The sequence below is a fragment of the Stigmatopora nigra genome, chromosome 1 (genome assembly GCF_051989575.1).
Source record: "Stigmatopora nigra isolate UIUO_SnigA chromosome 1, RoL_Snig_1.1, whole genome shotgun sequence".
NCBI lineage: Eukaryota > Metazoa > Chordata > Actinopteri > Syngnathiformes > Syngnathidae > Stigmatopora > Stigmatopora nigra.
The window spans coordinates 17,809,204-17,826,471 of record NC_135508.1 but is presented as its reverse complement, the minus strand read 5'-3'; the positions used below and the strand labels follow the sequence as shown (position 1 = coordinate 17,826,471).

At 43.4% G+C, this 17,268-nt stretch overlaps 1 protein-coding gene across 2 annotated transcripts in view; it reads right to left on the bottom strand.

Annotated features, from left to right (window-relative positions):
• zeb2b (zinc finger E-box binding homeobox 2b) overlaps positions 1–17,268 on the bottom strand; it is a 53,683-nt gene that overhangs the window by 35,008 nt on the left and 1,407 nt on the right. For both annotated transcript variants that reach the window (XM_077731706.1, XM_077731789.1), the window contains exon 2: positions 17,079–17,225. In XM_077731706.1, the coding sequence (XP_077587832.1) occupies positions 17,079–17,151 (73 nt within the window). In that variant the 5' untranslated portion in view covers positions 17,152–17,225. The remainder of the gene's footprint in view (positions 1–17,078; positions 17,226–17,268) is intronic.

The window sequence follows — 17,268 nt, the reverse complement described above, 5'->3', positions numbered from 1 at the left end:
GGTTCTGCTCCACCTTAAGGTCGCTTTTAATCTTCACCCCCAGGTGCCAAAAAAAAAAAAAATCATCCACCGGCGTTGTACCTTGCATAAAATGCGGAAAACGGCTTATGACTTGATCTTTTATGAGCGCTTGTGTACGCATTGCATGGTGAAATGGCTACACAATTGGGTTCTATTAAATATAAACCTCTTGCGTACACGCAGTGGGGTTTAGCACATAATTCTTTTTTATGTCATTTAATTTAGCTGCTGTTGGTCCATGATCAATGAAAAACCTGAAGGCGTATGTGGCGCGTGCTGCTTGTCAAGGCTCAATGCCGATACCTCCGAGGATTCCTCCAAGTGGATCATTTTCCTGATTTTCTTTTCAAAGTCCCAATGGGAACAAATTGTTTCCTATAGCCTCTATGAAAAAAACAGGCCTTTGGGAATAATTGTGACACAAAGTGTTTCAATTAAAAACAAAAACATGAAATAAGATAACTCATAGCCATTACAGGCAATTCATTTAAACTGGGAGAACTGCCAGTGGTAATTCACTGCATGTGAAAATATATATAGGGTGTAAGTAAGTACAGCCTAAAAAGTGGTGTCCTCGTTACACTGGCTTTAAAAACAATAGATAAAACAAAGGAACAAAAAAAGCACCTTGGCAAAATGTTTGTGCTACTGAACTCGATTCTGATGCAAAATTGTATTATTGTCGTTAAGCACCTCAAGGGGAGGCTCAAGCTTCCTGCAGTCTTGACTACCTTTGCTTATACAGTATGTGGGCAAAATTCCATTTTAATATTCCACATGAATATTTTTTCTGCTTTGTTTGAGAAATAAGGAAGAAATCACAAATAGGTTCCAAGGGTGGGTGAGTGTTGGGGGGTCGGCTGTGTGGAAATTGTGCTTCATGGGAAGACAAATCATGGCGTTACCTCAGGTGAAAAATATTGTTGCTTTGTGTGAAAGTGCATGGAAGGCGAGCAAATGTTATTAGAATGTTTAAATATTAATTCTTCTGCTGGCTCGTAAAGACGATGGAAAGGAACGCTCATACTACTTTGTTTTCCCTCCACGCCGTCGCAGTAATCTCAGTGGACTCACTCTCCTGCCGTTTTCACATGGGGGGTAACACGACAGCGTGCCGGTTCATGTGTTTGTGGCAGAAGCTCCGAGATAACACGGCAGGTTGTCAAGTGGCCCATAATGATGGAGTTTTAACACCTGACACTTCGACAACCTGCAACTCACGCGTCCATTGTCAGACCTCATCCAAAAATTGTTTCTATCAAACAGCTTTAACATACATAGAGCGAAGACAAAAGTACTTAGATGAAAGTACAGATACTTGTGGAGAAAAATGGTTCAATAGAAGTATTGACTGAACTCAATCACTTAAGACTACACTGAACTGAGTACAAAAGTCAATACTATGTAATACGCAATGAGTTTCAGTCCTCGGCAGAGAAAAAAAAGAAATTGCATTGGCTTATACTGATATGACACTCAAACAATGTGTTTCCCCAGCTTTGTTAATATGAACTGACAAATTGCAAAATGAGCTGTTCCTTTTTTATAAATACTTTAAGGATTTTGTTGTTGTTGTTTTTTACAATTCAGGATGGTAGAAACAGTTGAACAACACATTTGAGGGGAGCCAATCTTAAGGACAATCTTGTCAAACTATTATGATTAATCAGGCCATAGGGGGTTAATATTTTGCACCATAGTTCACGTTTCTCCAATTCACTGCCGTCAATCTTTTTTCAGGGATCTCAAACAACCCACTACCAAACTCTCAACTGTGGTAAACGTCCTTCCTCAATATTTCTGACTTTTACGTGTCATTTAATCTCCTAAAGAGGTTTAAAAATAGTCATAATTTGACAAATGTGTCGAAAGAACATATCTTCCAAAATAAGAAAATAAAAATAATAAATTAATAAATTTTAAATTTCTAAGTTACTTCCCACACCATGACATTAACAAGCCAGTCCATCACTAACAAGCAGCAATGAATCTACGCGAACTCAGACAGAGGTGAGACCCCACGTGCATGAACCTGAGAGCAGCATCGGCCTACCGCCACATGTTGGAGTCACAGATACGGGAGTGGCGATATGCACGTTGGGTGTAGAGCCACTTTAAAAGCTCATCAGGCACGGCCTTTGCTCGTAGGAAATAGCTTATTCATGACAACGCCAGACACGGTGAAGGTAATTACTGACATCAAGGTGGCCTCGCAAATGTTTAAACCTACAAGTGCTGCCAGAGTGCATGAATAATGTATTGTCATTTGCATCTACATCTTTTAAGTGTGCTTTATTTGAAAAAAAAACTGAAACATGGGCAGCGATTAAACTTTGATGAGCAAAAGCTAAGCGAATGTGTGAGTGTGCCGACGTGTGTGTGTGCGTGTGTGTGTGTGTATATATACATGTATATGTGCACATGTTTGCTGTATCCTTGTTTCTAGAAATTATTTAAACAGGTGATAAAGGAAAGAGAGGAGGTGAGAGGAATGGCCAATAAATAATAATAGAGTAAGAGTGGTATAGCGGTAGTGCCATCAAACAGGTTTGCCGCCACTGAAAGCGTCTTGTTTTCAACAAACAAACATGTTTTTACAGCTCTTTGAATAATGATGAGGCTAGGGAAAAAAGGCTGAGGACTCCTGTCTTACCTGCTTCAGACCAAGAAGGTTCACAAGGAGCAGGACCCACAAAAGAAAAGAGGAAAGTGACATTAGTGAACACAGTAGCTTCACGTCACTCAAACATTTATTGTAAAACATGATACTACGGCGCGATAATGTCTTCTCAACTCTGTGTTTGGCTGATAAATGGACCTGACCCCTCCTTCTTTGTTAAACAAACCATACATCACCGGCTCGCTCTGCTCGACCGAGCCGGAGGCCGCAGAGGTGACACAGAGCAGGGGGCGAAGGGGGAGGTGCATGCATGGTGGGTATTTTTAAACGGAGGTTGCAAACAAAGAGCCCCCTCCCTTCTGCCCGGAGGATCACCTAGCAGCCCCCCTGCTCCACTTTTCCCACGCTAACCTCAGGCCTCATTTGCATCCCCCTACCCCGCCGCCATTATTTTCAGGTGAACTGCTCTGTATAAAAGAGTCGGCTTAAGGATGTGTCACTGTGCACATTAATGTGCATTTGAGGTGATGTCTCCAGGTCCGTCAGTGTGTATATACACCCTTGCCCATTATGCACCCTCCCCCCGCCACGGGCTCTTAATTACGACTGACTGGCACCAGACACAATCGCCCCCTTGATTCGTCTGCTTCCCACCGACTCCCCTCAACCGCCGCCATCGCAACCCAGTAGCACGCAGTTACCCAATTCAGTTCCCAGCCAGTCTGGGGAGTCGCCTGTTTCATCCAAAGTCTTTACAAACACCTTAGTAAAGTGAACTTGCGGGCAAAATGGGGTTAGCAACATGGAGTTTTGAGGGCGGCAAATATTCAAGGTGATCAGGTTCAGTTGGCTTGGAAGAGACATGCTTAAAGATCATCGAGTTGCACCCACATTTGTTTAGGCTACATTCAGACTTGATTGGGCCTGGAAAAGTAAAGTGGCATATATTTTGTTCACCTTAAGTCGACATCCCCAGAGTTGACTGGCACCACGCCGCCCTTGGACTGTCACCACCAGAAAAGATAGTGGTGCTTCCTTTGGCGCGCATGAAAAAAATTAGCCAACTTAATGTGGCGAGGGCCTTTGAAGTTAAAGGGAAGGAAGCGGGATGCCACTTGAGACGCCAGAGGTAATCGTCCAAGGCGGCGACATGCATGATGTCAGAGCAAAGTGAAGAAAGAAGAGCGTACACGGGCCCCATTTAGCAAATAAATGAGCTCAAAACCAAAATGATATGAAGTAAAGCTCCATGAGTTAACACATCGTAGAAGATAATCGAATCCATTTGGGCAGAGAAGGAGGGGCTTCTTATCAGCGGATACACCTCCATTTTATTTCATTTATGAATTACTAGCAAAGATGCCATTATATATTATTAATTCTCTTCTGTTGCTTTGGCTCCGGCTGCTGCGGCGGCGGCGAGCTGCGGATGTCGGCGGCGGTGTAATTACGTTCTAGCCGGGCAGCCATCCGTTTCCTTTCAAAAATTTACAGGATTCTTAATCACGTTGCTCATTTGGGTGCACGGTGGCGGTGATGGCGAAACACAAACAGGGGGGCATGTCTGCTTGCACGGGAACACCTGCTTAGCATTGATAGCAGATGTCACCCAGTGAACTGAGAAAGGGGAAAGTGTGCTGCGGCAGGGGGGGAGGCGGAATTAAAAACGCAAGCATCACCAACTTCTTATTATTTACTGACTCTGAAAATGAACTACTGGAATGGGAAAAGGAGAATCCTGGCAAGCGCCAGGGAAGCGGGGCCTCCTAATTGTGCCACCGCCGCCAAGTGATGGGTGGCATCAGGAGGCTTCTTATAACCTCCTCTCTTAGCTACATTGCGAGCGTCTTACATTTCTATCCGTTTGCATCAGTCTTTGCTGCATTATTCATTTGCATTACAGTTCTGGATGCTAATTAAGCCTTGCTCGGGATGCCGTTTTCTATATATGAAACGTGCATATTTTAGACAGAGGGATGCACCCCCCCCCCCCTCGCCCATTCTAAGTTACTACGACGCCATAGGCTCAACTTGCCTACTGTTTGTCAAAAAAAACTGTGTAGAGTTAAAGTAGAAAATCTCTACATGTATTGCAGTTACACACATAAAGGTCTCAATGACAAACTGAGAACCTTGATGGAGTCTACGTATCAGTAAGATAAGAAGAGACGAGAGAGTCAAGGAATTAAGAAGAGCGGGCAGGAGATGACCTATGTAACACATTTCCAAGACACACATAAACGTCGAGCATTCTCAAGAAAAAAGAAACAACAAAAACTGCCAGAGCTTTGACATACACAATCTTTGCATTCACCACAAGAGCAAAAAGTCCCTCAAAACATATTCCTGAAGAGCAAGGATCAACGACATGGCTCTTTTAACATGGAATGTAGTTGTCAGTTGTTGAGTGAAAAAAAAAGAAAGAAAACAGCAATGACTATTATTATTATAGCACATTGTGCACTGCATTAAAGTACCAAAATGTGCATAGACTGCAAGAAAATAAAGACACACAAAAGATGGTGAGGTGTGATGGAGACTACGGGAGAGACGTGCACCCCCTTTAACGCCCATCTGGCTCGGAGATGTAATAAAAGTGACGTATTGATTCCTTTGAATTTACGAATGCCTGTTTCATAAACTGCATTTCCAAAGCCGTGGCCTCTTTAGAGGCCCGTCATTTCTCCTCAGAATGGATCAATTATGTGCCCACGTAATCCTGTTACCTGAGGAAGCCTGGCATACTTCACAGGTCGCGCTCACATTATGTGCACATAAATTCACTCAAGGATTATTTTTGTTTATTTGTTTTATGCGCGTATTCCACAAACCCCATCCGCCCCCATGCCCCACTGTAATGCTGTACTAATTTTAGCGATGCCCCGACCGCCGGGTTTACCGCTTTCGACTCTCAGTGGCTTTCCACGAGGCTTTTCCCTACACGTCTCTGCTTTGTTGTCACTGTGCACACATCTCTTTCACATAAGCGCCATCATCCCGTCACATCAGCCGTGTGAACTCCCGCAGAAAAATATGTCTGAATCACAGAGAGACACTTAGGGTACCATTTTGTCTGATAAATCCACAGTTGTCTCCACACTGCGCCTCAGGCCATAAACAAGGTACAGTTTTTAATATGACACACGAGAGGCTTCCTCCATCTGCTGCAAGATAAACGCCGATGTGTGCGAGGCAAAGCGCAGCTTCACATCTGTTACACAAGTTGGGTGGCTCCAGCCATTATAATAATATTATCTCTAATATCCAGTTGGCAGAAACACTTATAATAATAATAATAATAAAATCACAACAGGTACCCAACACTAATCAAAACAAGATTTTAAAATGGAAGGATGTGATTTAAAGACAAAATAAAAAAATGGCTTTCTTCAAGTAGGAATTTCTGACAATGTGAGTGATGTTTCACAAATTGAAGCATTTAGGTGAAGGTCAATAAATACAAGGTGAATACAAAATGTTGTAAGTGAAAAATATTTGGTGGTCACTGATGGTGTCGTGGTTTTTTTTCTGACTGACTTTGGAGGGGGCACTGTGGGATCAATTCCCAGTCAGTGGCAGTGTAATTGTGAGTGTGAATGGTTGCCTGTCTCCTAACTGACTAGCTTCCAGTTTAAGGTGTAGTCCACCTTTTGCTCAAAGTCAGTGGTGATAGCCTCCAGCAACCTGTGACCCTGACAAGGACAAGCACAGTTGAACAGGAATGAAAGGAAAATTTCACTTAATATAATCCTCTAAATAACCAAATATTACATCCGAAGCCTAAAAAACAACTAGCCATCTGAGGTTTTGTACACCCTATGACACTCTTTGTAAGGCCAGCTGTCACATTCAGTAGCAAACACGTGAAAGAGAAGCTTTTGACCTACAGTATGTCGACAGGCCTGGCGTGACTCAAGGCAGAAGCCAAAAGCGGTCATGGGTCAACGTGGAATGAGTGTAAATGTTGGCTGAAGTTTGGCGGGCTGTCAGATGGAACAGAAATGTACGTAGGAGCACAAGCTAAACTCCTGGTATCTTTTTTACTATCGGTGTATAACCAAGAAAACAGCGTAGGAGTAAGGCAAAGGGTGGGGGCGGGGAGTATTCAATGGCAGGGAGAGAGAGAGAGAAAAAAATCAGCCCTCGATCTTATTTTCCACACTTGGGTGAGTTACAAGCAGCTCAGTTACACTACACTTGCAGTGAACAATCAGTCTGGCAAAGGTTCACAAAACAGCGAAATACCTTGTCACTTACAGGCTGACCTGTTCCAAAGAGGGGGGTGCAATGTGAAATAATCACCAAGAAACTCTGGTGTAGCTAAAGGGAACTAGTACTACTTCTACTACTTACACATGTCCAACTGCAGGGGTAGGAAGTCTATTTTTTCCAGATTTTCAATACCACAAACAGCTCACTACAAACACAATCGGCACAAACACCTAGTATAAGAAGTATGGCTATAGTGAGACTGTTTGCAGCCAGTTAATTTTTTTCCCCCAAAGATGGTGGAAAGGTTTGGCTTGCTGTCTCGTTCCAGATCCGAAAATCCAACGCCGCCAACTATAATGATGCACAATGACAGGTAATTACTAGGAGTAGTGAACATGAGAGGTCCAGATCAGCAATATCTGTGAAGGTTCTGGAAAGTCTGAGGGAGAGTGAGGACCACGGCCAACATCCCCAGCGGAGTGCCGATCGCAACCGTGCGGAAAAAAAAAGATTCCGAACCACCCGCTTAATGTTGTGTTTTCCTTGACTTGCACTGCAATGTGAAGAACCAACATTTTGGATCGCATGCAAGCCACGTGCACTAAAGTCGAATTTTCAAATAACTTCCGAGTTTTCTAGTGAGTTTGTGTGTGTGTGAAGGGAAAAAAATGTCAGTATTTAACCAACAGCTTCACCTGCACGGGATATTTGTGTGTTGTTGCAATCATGCTCATGTTACACCCTCCCCCTCATGAATTACCTCATCAGTGACTGAAATTAACACAAATTCTTGCAGGCAATTTGACAATTTCTAATGCTAATTAGCTTCTTCTCGTTACTTTTAAACCATGTAGCACCTGTTTAGGTGGTGGGGTTTCTGTGTGTGCGTGTATCTTTGCAGGCTCTGCAGCCGCATTTAATCACAATTTTAATTAAGCATGTTGGTAGATGTGTGAGAGAGAGGCAATTATAATGCAGATGAATGATGATTTTGCCGCATTAAATTGTTTTGTTTCTTGGTTAGGTTGATTGCATAAACACTGTTCACTTCTTATCTGTTGTAATTTTGTAACTGCATTGCCAAAGGAGGGGGAAAAACACCAAGTTCTTTGCATTCTTTGATCCAGTTAACCCTTTAATTACCATAGCGAGACGGAGAGGATTTACTATCTTTCTTCCCTAAAAACAATTAGTGTCTTGGCTTGTCAATCATTGGTAATTTTTTTGTTTTGGGGCGTAGGGTTTTGACCTTAAAAAGAAAGCAATGTTAACCAATCAAAGTCATCCACCCTTCAGCACAGATGGATTCTGTTGGCACCGGTTCACAATCTTTAAAAACCTCGTCAAAGATACATTGCGCTCCACAATGGCATATTCGTCCTACTTTATTGCTCTGGAATATAGCTTTGAAACTAATGTTAAAACAAATGCATACAACTATGTTGTGTTATCTGAAGAAGGCAGCACTTTTTCTTTAGAATTTTAATAGGGTCGCTTTGCCTAGAAGAGCAGCAAGTGGCAATCATCTTTCCCTTTCTTTTTTTTATTTATTTCTTTATTTATTTTGTTTTTTTGAAAAGCCACTTTGACACATTTGCATTGAGGGAAAATAATGTAAGAGGACTTGCCCTAAAACATGTTCACGAAAATAAACTCCCAGAATTCCCCTGCTCTCTGTCCGACGACCACCCCCAACACCCCCCCCCCCCCCCACCCAAAAAAAGAAAACAACACTCATTCTCTAATCCCACTGAGCACTGCTTTCAGTTTGTCCAGAGAGCATGCAAGGGACAGTCCAGACACACACGCACACCAGCACACACACACCCACACAAAATAAAACTTTCCCTTCTCCTCGTTCACCCTAAAGTGCATAAAACAGGAAGGACCATCTCTCAGAATATTAGCAGTGACTGGCTGAAGGTAAACAGAGCATTAAATCCGGCAAAAGAGGCCAATATGTGCGCGGGACAATGGCCCGGCCCGGCATCTCCAAGCCTTTGTTCCGAGCTTAACAAAACTCTGCCGTCACACTGCTTTACCTCAATGCTGGCCTGTCGAAACGGTCATCAAGCCGTCAGCTTGCAAAGCTGATGGCGGGGTGGGGACAGTGGTGGGAGGAGGGCTTTCGGGGAAGAAGAAGATGATGAAGACAGGAGAAGGTGAAGCAAAGAGTGGTGTGAGAAGATGCAGCCACCAAGAGGAACGGAAACCGTCAAATTATTTGAAAACAGGTGGTAGGAGGGTGGGGGCATTAAAAATATAAGCATCCTCGCTTATCCCAGGCTAACGTTAGTAACAATATACTGTATGGTAGCGAGAACATTGCTGAGTTGCTATGACATGGCAATGGAGCAGCCACAGACACTAAAAGTTTCATTACAAAGTCCTCATCTGCATATCAGTGAGTGAATGAGTGAGTGACTGACTGACTGAGTGAGCAAATGAGCGACTGAGCGAATGATTGAGTGAGTGAGTGAGTGAGTGAGTGAGTGAGTGAGTGAGCAAGTGAATTAGCGAGCGAGTGAATGAGCTAGTGAGTGACTGAGTGAGTGAGCGAATGAGTGAGTGAACGAGTGAACGAGTGAGCAAGTGAGCGCCTAAGCGAATGATTGAATGTGTGACTGAGTGAGTGAGTTAAAAAAAATACACATTGTGTTCTCTATTTCATGGAAATCATTACCATGTGACCAATTAGTAATGCTGCATGAAATGCTTATGGGAGGGGCTTTACTAGATATACAAACCCCTAAGTTACTAAATTAAAGTATATCTCTGAGGGTTTTAAAATTACAACAATTGACACATTTTCAAAAGCAAGTAAAAAAGGATTTCTGTTAGCCAATAAAAGGTATTAATTGCCAAAATATCATCACAATTAAATACGGCCGCTGCAAAGGTAGCGCAAATGAATATTTCATGACTTTAATTACTGAAAAGTCACTGCCAGTCACTGCAGCTAATTAGCAAACATAATAACATTAGCCAATTGTGATTGGCGCTTCCGGAGGTCGCAGCCAAGTCGGGAAATGCAGGAACAGAAATATCAGGACATAGCCAGGAACGCAGGAAAAGAAATATCAGGACTACTATTACCTTGGACCTTGTAAAAAGTGCTTCTTAACTAAGAAAATGCTTCATATTGTTACTGATTAAATTTAGGTTTCCAAATGTAATTTTTCTCACCCACAAAATTTTACAAATAATAGACACTACAAATAATACCAACACAAACAATAATACATTCATTCATTATAAACAATAAACAAATCATTATAGAATATAAAAACAGCCAAGGTACAATGTAGTTTTAGTTGAATGCATGCATAAACAGTCTATAGTGTCCCACTTCAAGCTCGAAAGGAAGTGCATTCCACAAAAGTTGAGCAACGCCTTGGTACTTTTAGTTATTCGTTTTGTGTGAAGCACATTGCAAGAAAGCATTGAACAGAACACAGTGAACTTAAAAGACAATAAAATGACACAGAACCCACAAGGTACAGTACATAGAACACTAACCACTGAGAGGAGGTAAAGAATAACATGGTGCAATTTATCTGTGGAATGCGGGCGATAAGGATGTGGTTTTCCTGGGTGGGTGATGGTGGTGTTGGTGGGGGATCATGCATTTTTGGGTGGCAATAATTAGCTGCTAAGTGGCACGGAAGTTCAACTTCTAGCCAGTATTGCTTGGAAAACTAAGTCTAGTTTAGAGATTCATCAGATCTTCCATTTCAAGATTCATTTCATAAAGTTCTAACGTTATTAACTGTATTACCTCTAAAAACGAGATGGCGGATGGTGTTCCACACCTGAATTGAGCTAAGCCATACCTCTCCAGCCAACCTACGACAAGATTCTGAAGCATCAAGTCGACTGATAGCAAAGAAATGTGCCGTCTTTGCTCCACAAATATCAGACGTCAGCCTCACGGCAACAAACACGTATCGAAACACTTCCTCTGAGGTGCAACCTGAAAGTGCAGACGTCTCTTCTGCGGTGTCGCTTTGAGCTGCCTGTCAGAATGGCGGTGGACAGGCCTGTCGGGGTGATTATCCCCCCGCTACCTGAGGAGGTGTTTGTTTGACATCTGCCTTTGACAGCAGCGGGACATGCGGCATTCAGAGGAGGGGGCGCCCTATCCAGTCAAAACCTATTAACACGTAAATTCACCTCTCAGACTTTTTACCACGCTCGACTTTGCTCCACATGTCTGTGCGCTGTGCCGCTGCTGACATTTGAAGCAAAGGGTGCTGCTTCCCTGTGCCCCTCCCACATCTACGTTTCATCTCTCCTTGACTCACTCTTGCCAGAGGTTAAATGTATGTTTGAATAACAGAGAGGCCGCATGTAATTTCTGACCATTTCCTCTTTAGGCTGCAACCTCCGGTTAGCGGGCCGCTTGATCATTGGTGAGATGAAAGCTAGAGAAATGTGTGCAGCCGCAAAACGACCTAATTTTGTTAATCTCACTTGGCAATCGGCCGCAATTAAAGCGAGATAACACATCTGAATTCCATGTGATGGCACAGAACAGCGCAGGCGAGTCCTCGTTAGAAAAAAAAGGTAACGAGAGGGGCGCTCTGAGGTGGATGGCAAGCAGGGTGCTGGTGAATAATGGAGTAAAGTGATCCCGCTTCATATGGCATGTTCTATTAACGTGTTAAAGGTAGTATCATGTATGGGGGAAGGCAATGTGTTCCACATATGACTATGCTTTAATTCGACAGACCGTTTATTGATTGTTGCATGTCCTGTTGACCTTGCCTGGAGACACACTGACAATCATCAACATGGTTGATGCGGTAGAAGAGTGTGTGCGCAAATTTGAAATGCTTACTGAACGACTTTCCAAATGTGTTTGTACAAATCTTTCTGATGGGCAATTGAAGAGATTAGCTTCTTTTTTTTTAGAAACAAAAATCCTTTGCATATTTTATTTTCTTGCTGATGTTCAGACAAAACGCGTTTTTTTTCCTTCTCAACATAGAAAGAGCCAATAGCATTGAATGTGGAGGTAAATTTGGTGCAAAGGTTGTACTTGCATAAGAAACATTTGGTGGTCGAATCAGAAATCAGTTCTAATGTTCTTAAATATTGTGAATTTGTAGTTGTAGCAAGAATAACATATAACTATTTGTTGAAAACTTGTCTTGTCGTGGAATTTAGCTCCAAGGGCTGACCCAGTAGCTAAAAAAAAAACACAAAATAAACTGAATTTTGCGCTTCATAAGTTGCAAAATCATTTCATACTCTGGGTAAGGCTGGGTGCTAAGAGGCCAATTTTGGTAAATATGAGAATCACTTGGCTACACCTCCAAAATACTTCAATTACAAGATCTCTTTTTTATTTCGGCATACAAAAGTTATTTACTTTTGCACCACATTTGCCCCAATACATGTCCTGTTGAAAATCCCACTGCAGCAGAGGGAAAACAAACAGCAGGATGAGTCGGGCCGGATGGGCCCCATAAAGACTTGTCACTTGACTCAAATGAGGCGTGATATTTCCGAATGCATCAACCTGCCGTAGCGAGGCATTGTGGACGGCGCGTGTACGTATGTGTGCAGGTATTTCCCGGATCATTGAGGTCTAGAATTGTGTTTGCTTTTGTTACAATGAAAGAAGGGCGGGAGTGGGGGGAAACAAGGCAACATAAAATGAAGTCAGGTGGACAAGGAGGATGTATGGACAACAAGTGAAGACTAACGAGTCAAAAATATGATGATGTAGAAATAACCCGGTTAAATTCAGTCATGGACGCAGCTACTCGGTGAAAAACTCCCGGCTGTTTCTCTACTGGCTGAATCTTGGCCAGTTGTCACTTTTTTGGCACTGACTTCATGTGTCAGTGTGTGTTTGAAGACCCTGGCGCACCCTTCTCAGAGGTGATGCTGTCCCCCACCCACTGCCTCTCCCGCCCCTGACACCAAGTACCCCGTCCCACCAAAGCAGTGGTTAATATCACGGCTGCTGGGGTGAGGCATTATCCAGAACCTGGAAGAACAAAAGGGCCTTTTTTTGCAAACAGACTCTTTCTGCTTCAAGCACCCCAAACCCCCACCAGTGTCCAAAGGTGTTTGCTGAAGTAAATCTGCCTAAATCCTGCGCAGCTCGGCCGGGAGGAGGAAGAGGGGGAGGGAAGGTGTACCGATAATCCTTCTTCTTAACCAAAAAGGGGGGAAAAAAGTTCTGTGTGAGGAAAAGAAAGGGTAAAAAGAAATCCATATCACATGATTCCCTCCCTCAGCTCACATCTCCCCATCCTTGCTCAAGATTTGCATCCATTCCCGCCTGGGAGGTGCACGATAAAGATATCAGTTACAGACGGAGCTTGTGAGGCACCTGCCCATGTTTGCAGGTCACAACTTTCCCCCGCAATAATGAGACGGCACCTGCTCACAGATGCACAAGACCGCCGCTTCTTCTTAAGAAGCGCAAGTGTCCACGAATAGTGCGAGCACGCCATCTCGTAACACTATCTGTGTGTCAGGAGGGGCCCGGGCCCCCACTAAAGGAGGGAGGCTATAAAAGGCTTGTAACCAGGGGACCGGCAACAAACAAGCACAAACAGCCCAGTTATTTCTCTCCAGCAGCCACCCCTTCCTCCCTCATCTGCCTCCCTCACACCCCCCCTTTTCATCTCGGCCCCCTTTCTGATGCTGAATGCAAATGTGCAGCCCTGCTGCTGGCGGCGAGAGGGGCTGAATTGTGATTAAGAGGGAGAAGAAGAAGCGGCAGAAGAGGAGCTCCTTTCTTTGTTCTCCCCCCGGGGGATGTTTACCAGGAGAGACGCGGCGGATCAGATATGAAAGGCATTCAGGTCAGCATTGATGTGAGCCAAAGTGAAATGGTACCTAAGGCATTCCAAAGACCCGCCGTGTCAGGGGTCTGGCCCGGCGGTGCCTGTGCGAGTGTGCGTTCTCTGGCCGCCAGGCGGGGGGGTGGAAGGTAAAAAAAATGAAATAAAAAATAAATAAATCTTCACACAAGCGAGGTGGTCGAAGATGAGAAAAAAAAATGGAATAGAAAATATATGTAAAAATAAAATGCATCAAATTTTTTTTCTTGCCTATTTTGGGGAAGATGGATGAAAAGGTTCTCTCCAATGTCCAGGATGGAGGAGATGATCATTAGTGTGTGCGTGTGGCGTCGGGTGTGTGTGTGTGTGTGTGTGTGTGTGTGTGTGTGTGTGTGTGTGTGTGTGTGTGTGTGTGTGTGTGTGTGTGTGTGTGTGTGTGTCCCTCCAGCCACATGCCACACTATTTGCTTTTATGTGTCTTATCAAAGGTGCGAGCAACTCGGTGTGCGTCTGTGTACACATGCAGCTGAACTAGGACACATATCAGAGCAGATGAGGAAGAAGACAAAAAATGTCATATCGGAAAATGTTCGACGTAAAAAAAAAGAAGGTTACATTTTTAAAAGGAGAAGGGGAAAAGTCGACACAGATAGAAACACAATCTATCACATAAATAAATGCATAAATATGCATATATATATTTTTTTGTATTTGTATAGACTACGGCTACAGAAGGAACAAATCCAAAAGTGTCACGCCAATAGTGATGGGACAACTCTGACCTCTTGTTCGGCCGTTTGTGGTTGTCACAACCTGCTTATTTGCATGAGGTTGAGGTGTGAGAACGCTCCTCGCCGCCACGCCACAAAAAAAAAAAAAACCCGGAACATCTCGCCGTAATTATTTCACTTGCTCAAACAGAATAATCCCTTCAACATGGACGCGGCGTGAAATAGTTCTATGCACAGAAGAAGCCATCAGGAGTGGAAGGCTGCACACAATTGGCGACCCGTATGGGAATGGCGGCGCTGAATCGAGCGGCGGACAACCCCCCGCCATTATTGACGGTATAAACATGTAAATGAAACACATTACCGCTGACAATCAATTGTCCGCGAGCGCCCTGCGAAACCTCCTTCTTCCCTCCCCCTGTACCTTGAGGAGGAGGAGGGGGAGCACCTTGTCTCACACCCATACCCCCCCACACACACACACACACACACACACACACACACACACACTAGCCCTCCTCAAACGCTCATGGTTCTCTCCCATAGAACTTTAAAAAGGCTGCAGAATAATAGTAATAGAAAATATGCACAAATGTGGCATTGTGTACACTCAATGCGTTCATAGACTATCTCTCTCACACACACACACACACACAGTGTCATCCAGACGAGACGTAAAGCGCGTTACTATGCTGCAGCTGTTATGTAATCGGAGTATACTGTAGTTCTGAGGGGGACATCCTGATGTACAAAGGTCATAGGTCAGCGGGAAATCAAAAATTATTCAGATGGGGGAATGTGGTATTTGAAAGGAGAGAAACAAAAATGTTTCTTAGTTTATCGCATGATTTACTCTTGACAGAAAATCACAAACGATCGAAAGAAGTGGAATGTAATTCCGTTCTCTGTCCGATCCATCCACACCTGGCGAGGGCCCAACTTTCACTTAATGTGCGTTACTTTGAAACATAATTTAGGAGTGTAGGCACGAGGATGTGATGAGCCGTGCTTAAATATCACATGACACATTGGTCAGAGAGCGCTACCGTGTGCCACCTCAAGCCCTGAAGGCCAACAGTCATCTAGATGGGAATGTCATCGCTTGGACAACTTAGTGAGCAAAGGCCTCATTAATACTAATTGGCTGGATGGCTGAAAAAAAAAAAACCTTCACGTGAATCACAAACAGGGCAAAATGAATTAAAAACAACTCATGAAGCCACATCATGTCACAGAGTCATGGTGCAAGATTTCACATTTGTATTCGGATCTGATTAATAAGTGAAGTCTACGAATGGGCCTTCCTGAATCGCCTGCCCGATTAAACCCGCCGCCGCGGCAAGGAATAGGACAGCGGCGAGGCGGACAGCAAAGGGACAGCGGCCAAACCTCAATGAGACTTGATGTTCCCAGGGGGGAGTAGAGTAAAGGGGCAATGTAGGGAGTGGGGGTTCTATCAAACCGGGTACTTACATGTCATATATTATTATTGACTGTGCTATTTTCATCAGTGCTTCTTTTTGGCATGTAACATATAATCTATATATATATATTTATTTAATCTGTTTGCATTTGAAAAAAATATTACGGTATGTATGTTTAATAACACACACATTTATATATATATATATATATATATATATATATATATATATATATATATATATATATATATATATATATATATATATATATATATATATATATATATATATATATATATATATATATATATATATATATATATATATATATATATATATATATATATAGATAGATAGATAGATAGATATATATATATGCATATTTATATGTATATATATCATTTTGATTCAATAAATAAATAAGTTTAAACTATGCAACTGCTGCTTTTCAGAACAGGAGCATTCGGTTTACCGACCTTAGATCCAGCAAATCAATAAATGAGATGTGATGCCGATACGTGAATAATCTTCAGGGATAGTAGTATACTGTACAAATATAACAACTCCGTAGACTACGAGGAAAGCAAAAATGCGAAACTGGTCAGAGCAGCTGCATGGCAGCCTTCACGTTTCACACACTCGTGCGCGCGCGCGCGCAAATACTCACGCACGCACGTACACACGCACACTGTGTATGTGTGGAATAATCAGGAATAACGGGGCCAGGAAATGTCACAGCACATTTGCCTCTTGTGGGAAAGTGTGCACTCAAATGGATAAAGAAAAGCAATAAATGTGCACCTCCAGCGCGCCAATTAGTGTCCGAGTTTAGACGACAAGTCCTTTATTTCTAACGGTCACGAGGGCACGCGATCAACCGCGTGGCTTTCAGTGTCAAACTGTTTTAGACGAATTAAGTGCTGAGACTACTGTATATGTAAAAGTAAACGGCAACACGCGCATTATAGGGAGAAGAAAAAAAAGAAAGGGAGAAAAAAAAAAAGAATCACAAGTCGCGCGTGTCACGGGAGCAGCCGAAGCCCCCCACGCTCGTCCACTCCACTCTACTCCACTCCACCCCACGACGGCTCCGTCCCAGCCAAGAGGGCCCATCGGCACTGGCACAACTTTCCAACAGGACCAAAAGTTGGCTTCCCACTCAACAGCACACCCCAAAAAAAGTCACACGATGCAGACTCCCCTCGCGGTTGAGCGCTCGGCAAAACGGGACACAAAACAGCAAAAGGTCCGAGGGACGAGCTCTTACCGTTTTTTCGCCTCGGGTTGGCCTGTTTTCGACGCTTGCACCGGGGCCCATCCGCCATCATCTCCTGCTTCATTTAGAAGTGCGAGTTTGGGCTCAGACGGCAGCTCGCATGGACCCGAAAGCTCGGATTCAGCTTGTCGTCTGAGTCTGATGGGACACACACGCACACACACACATACATACACACACC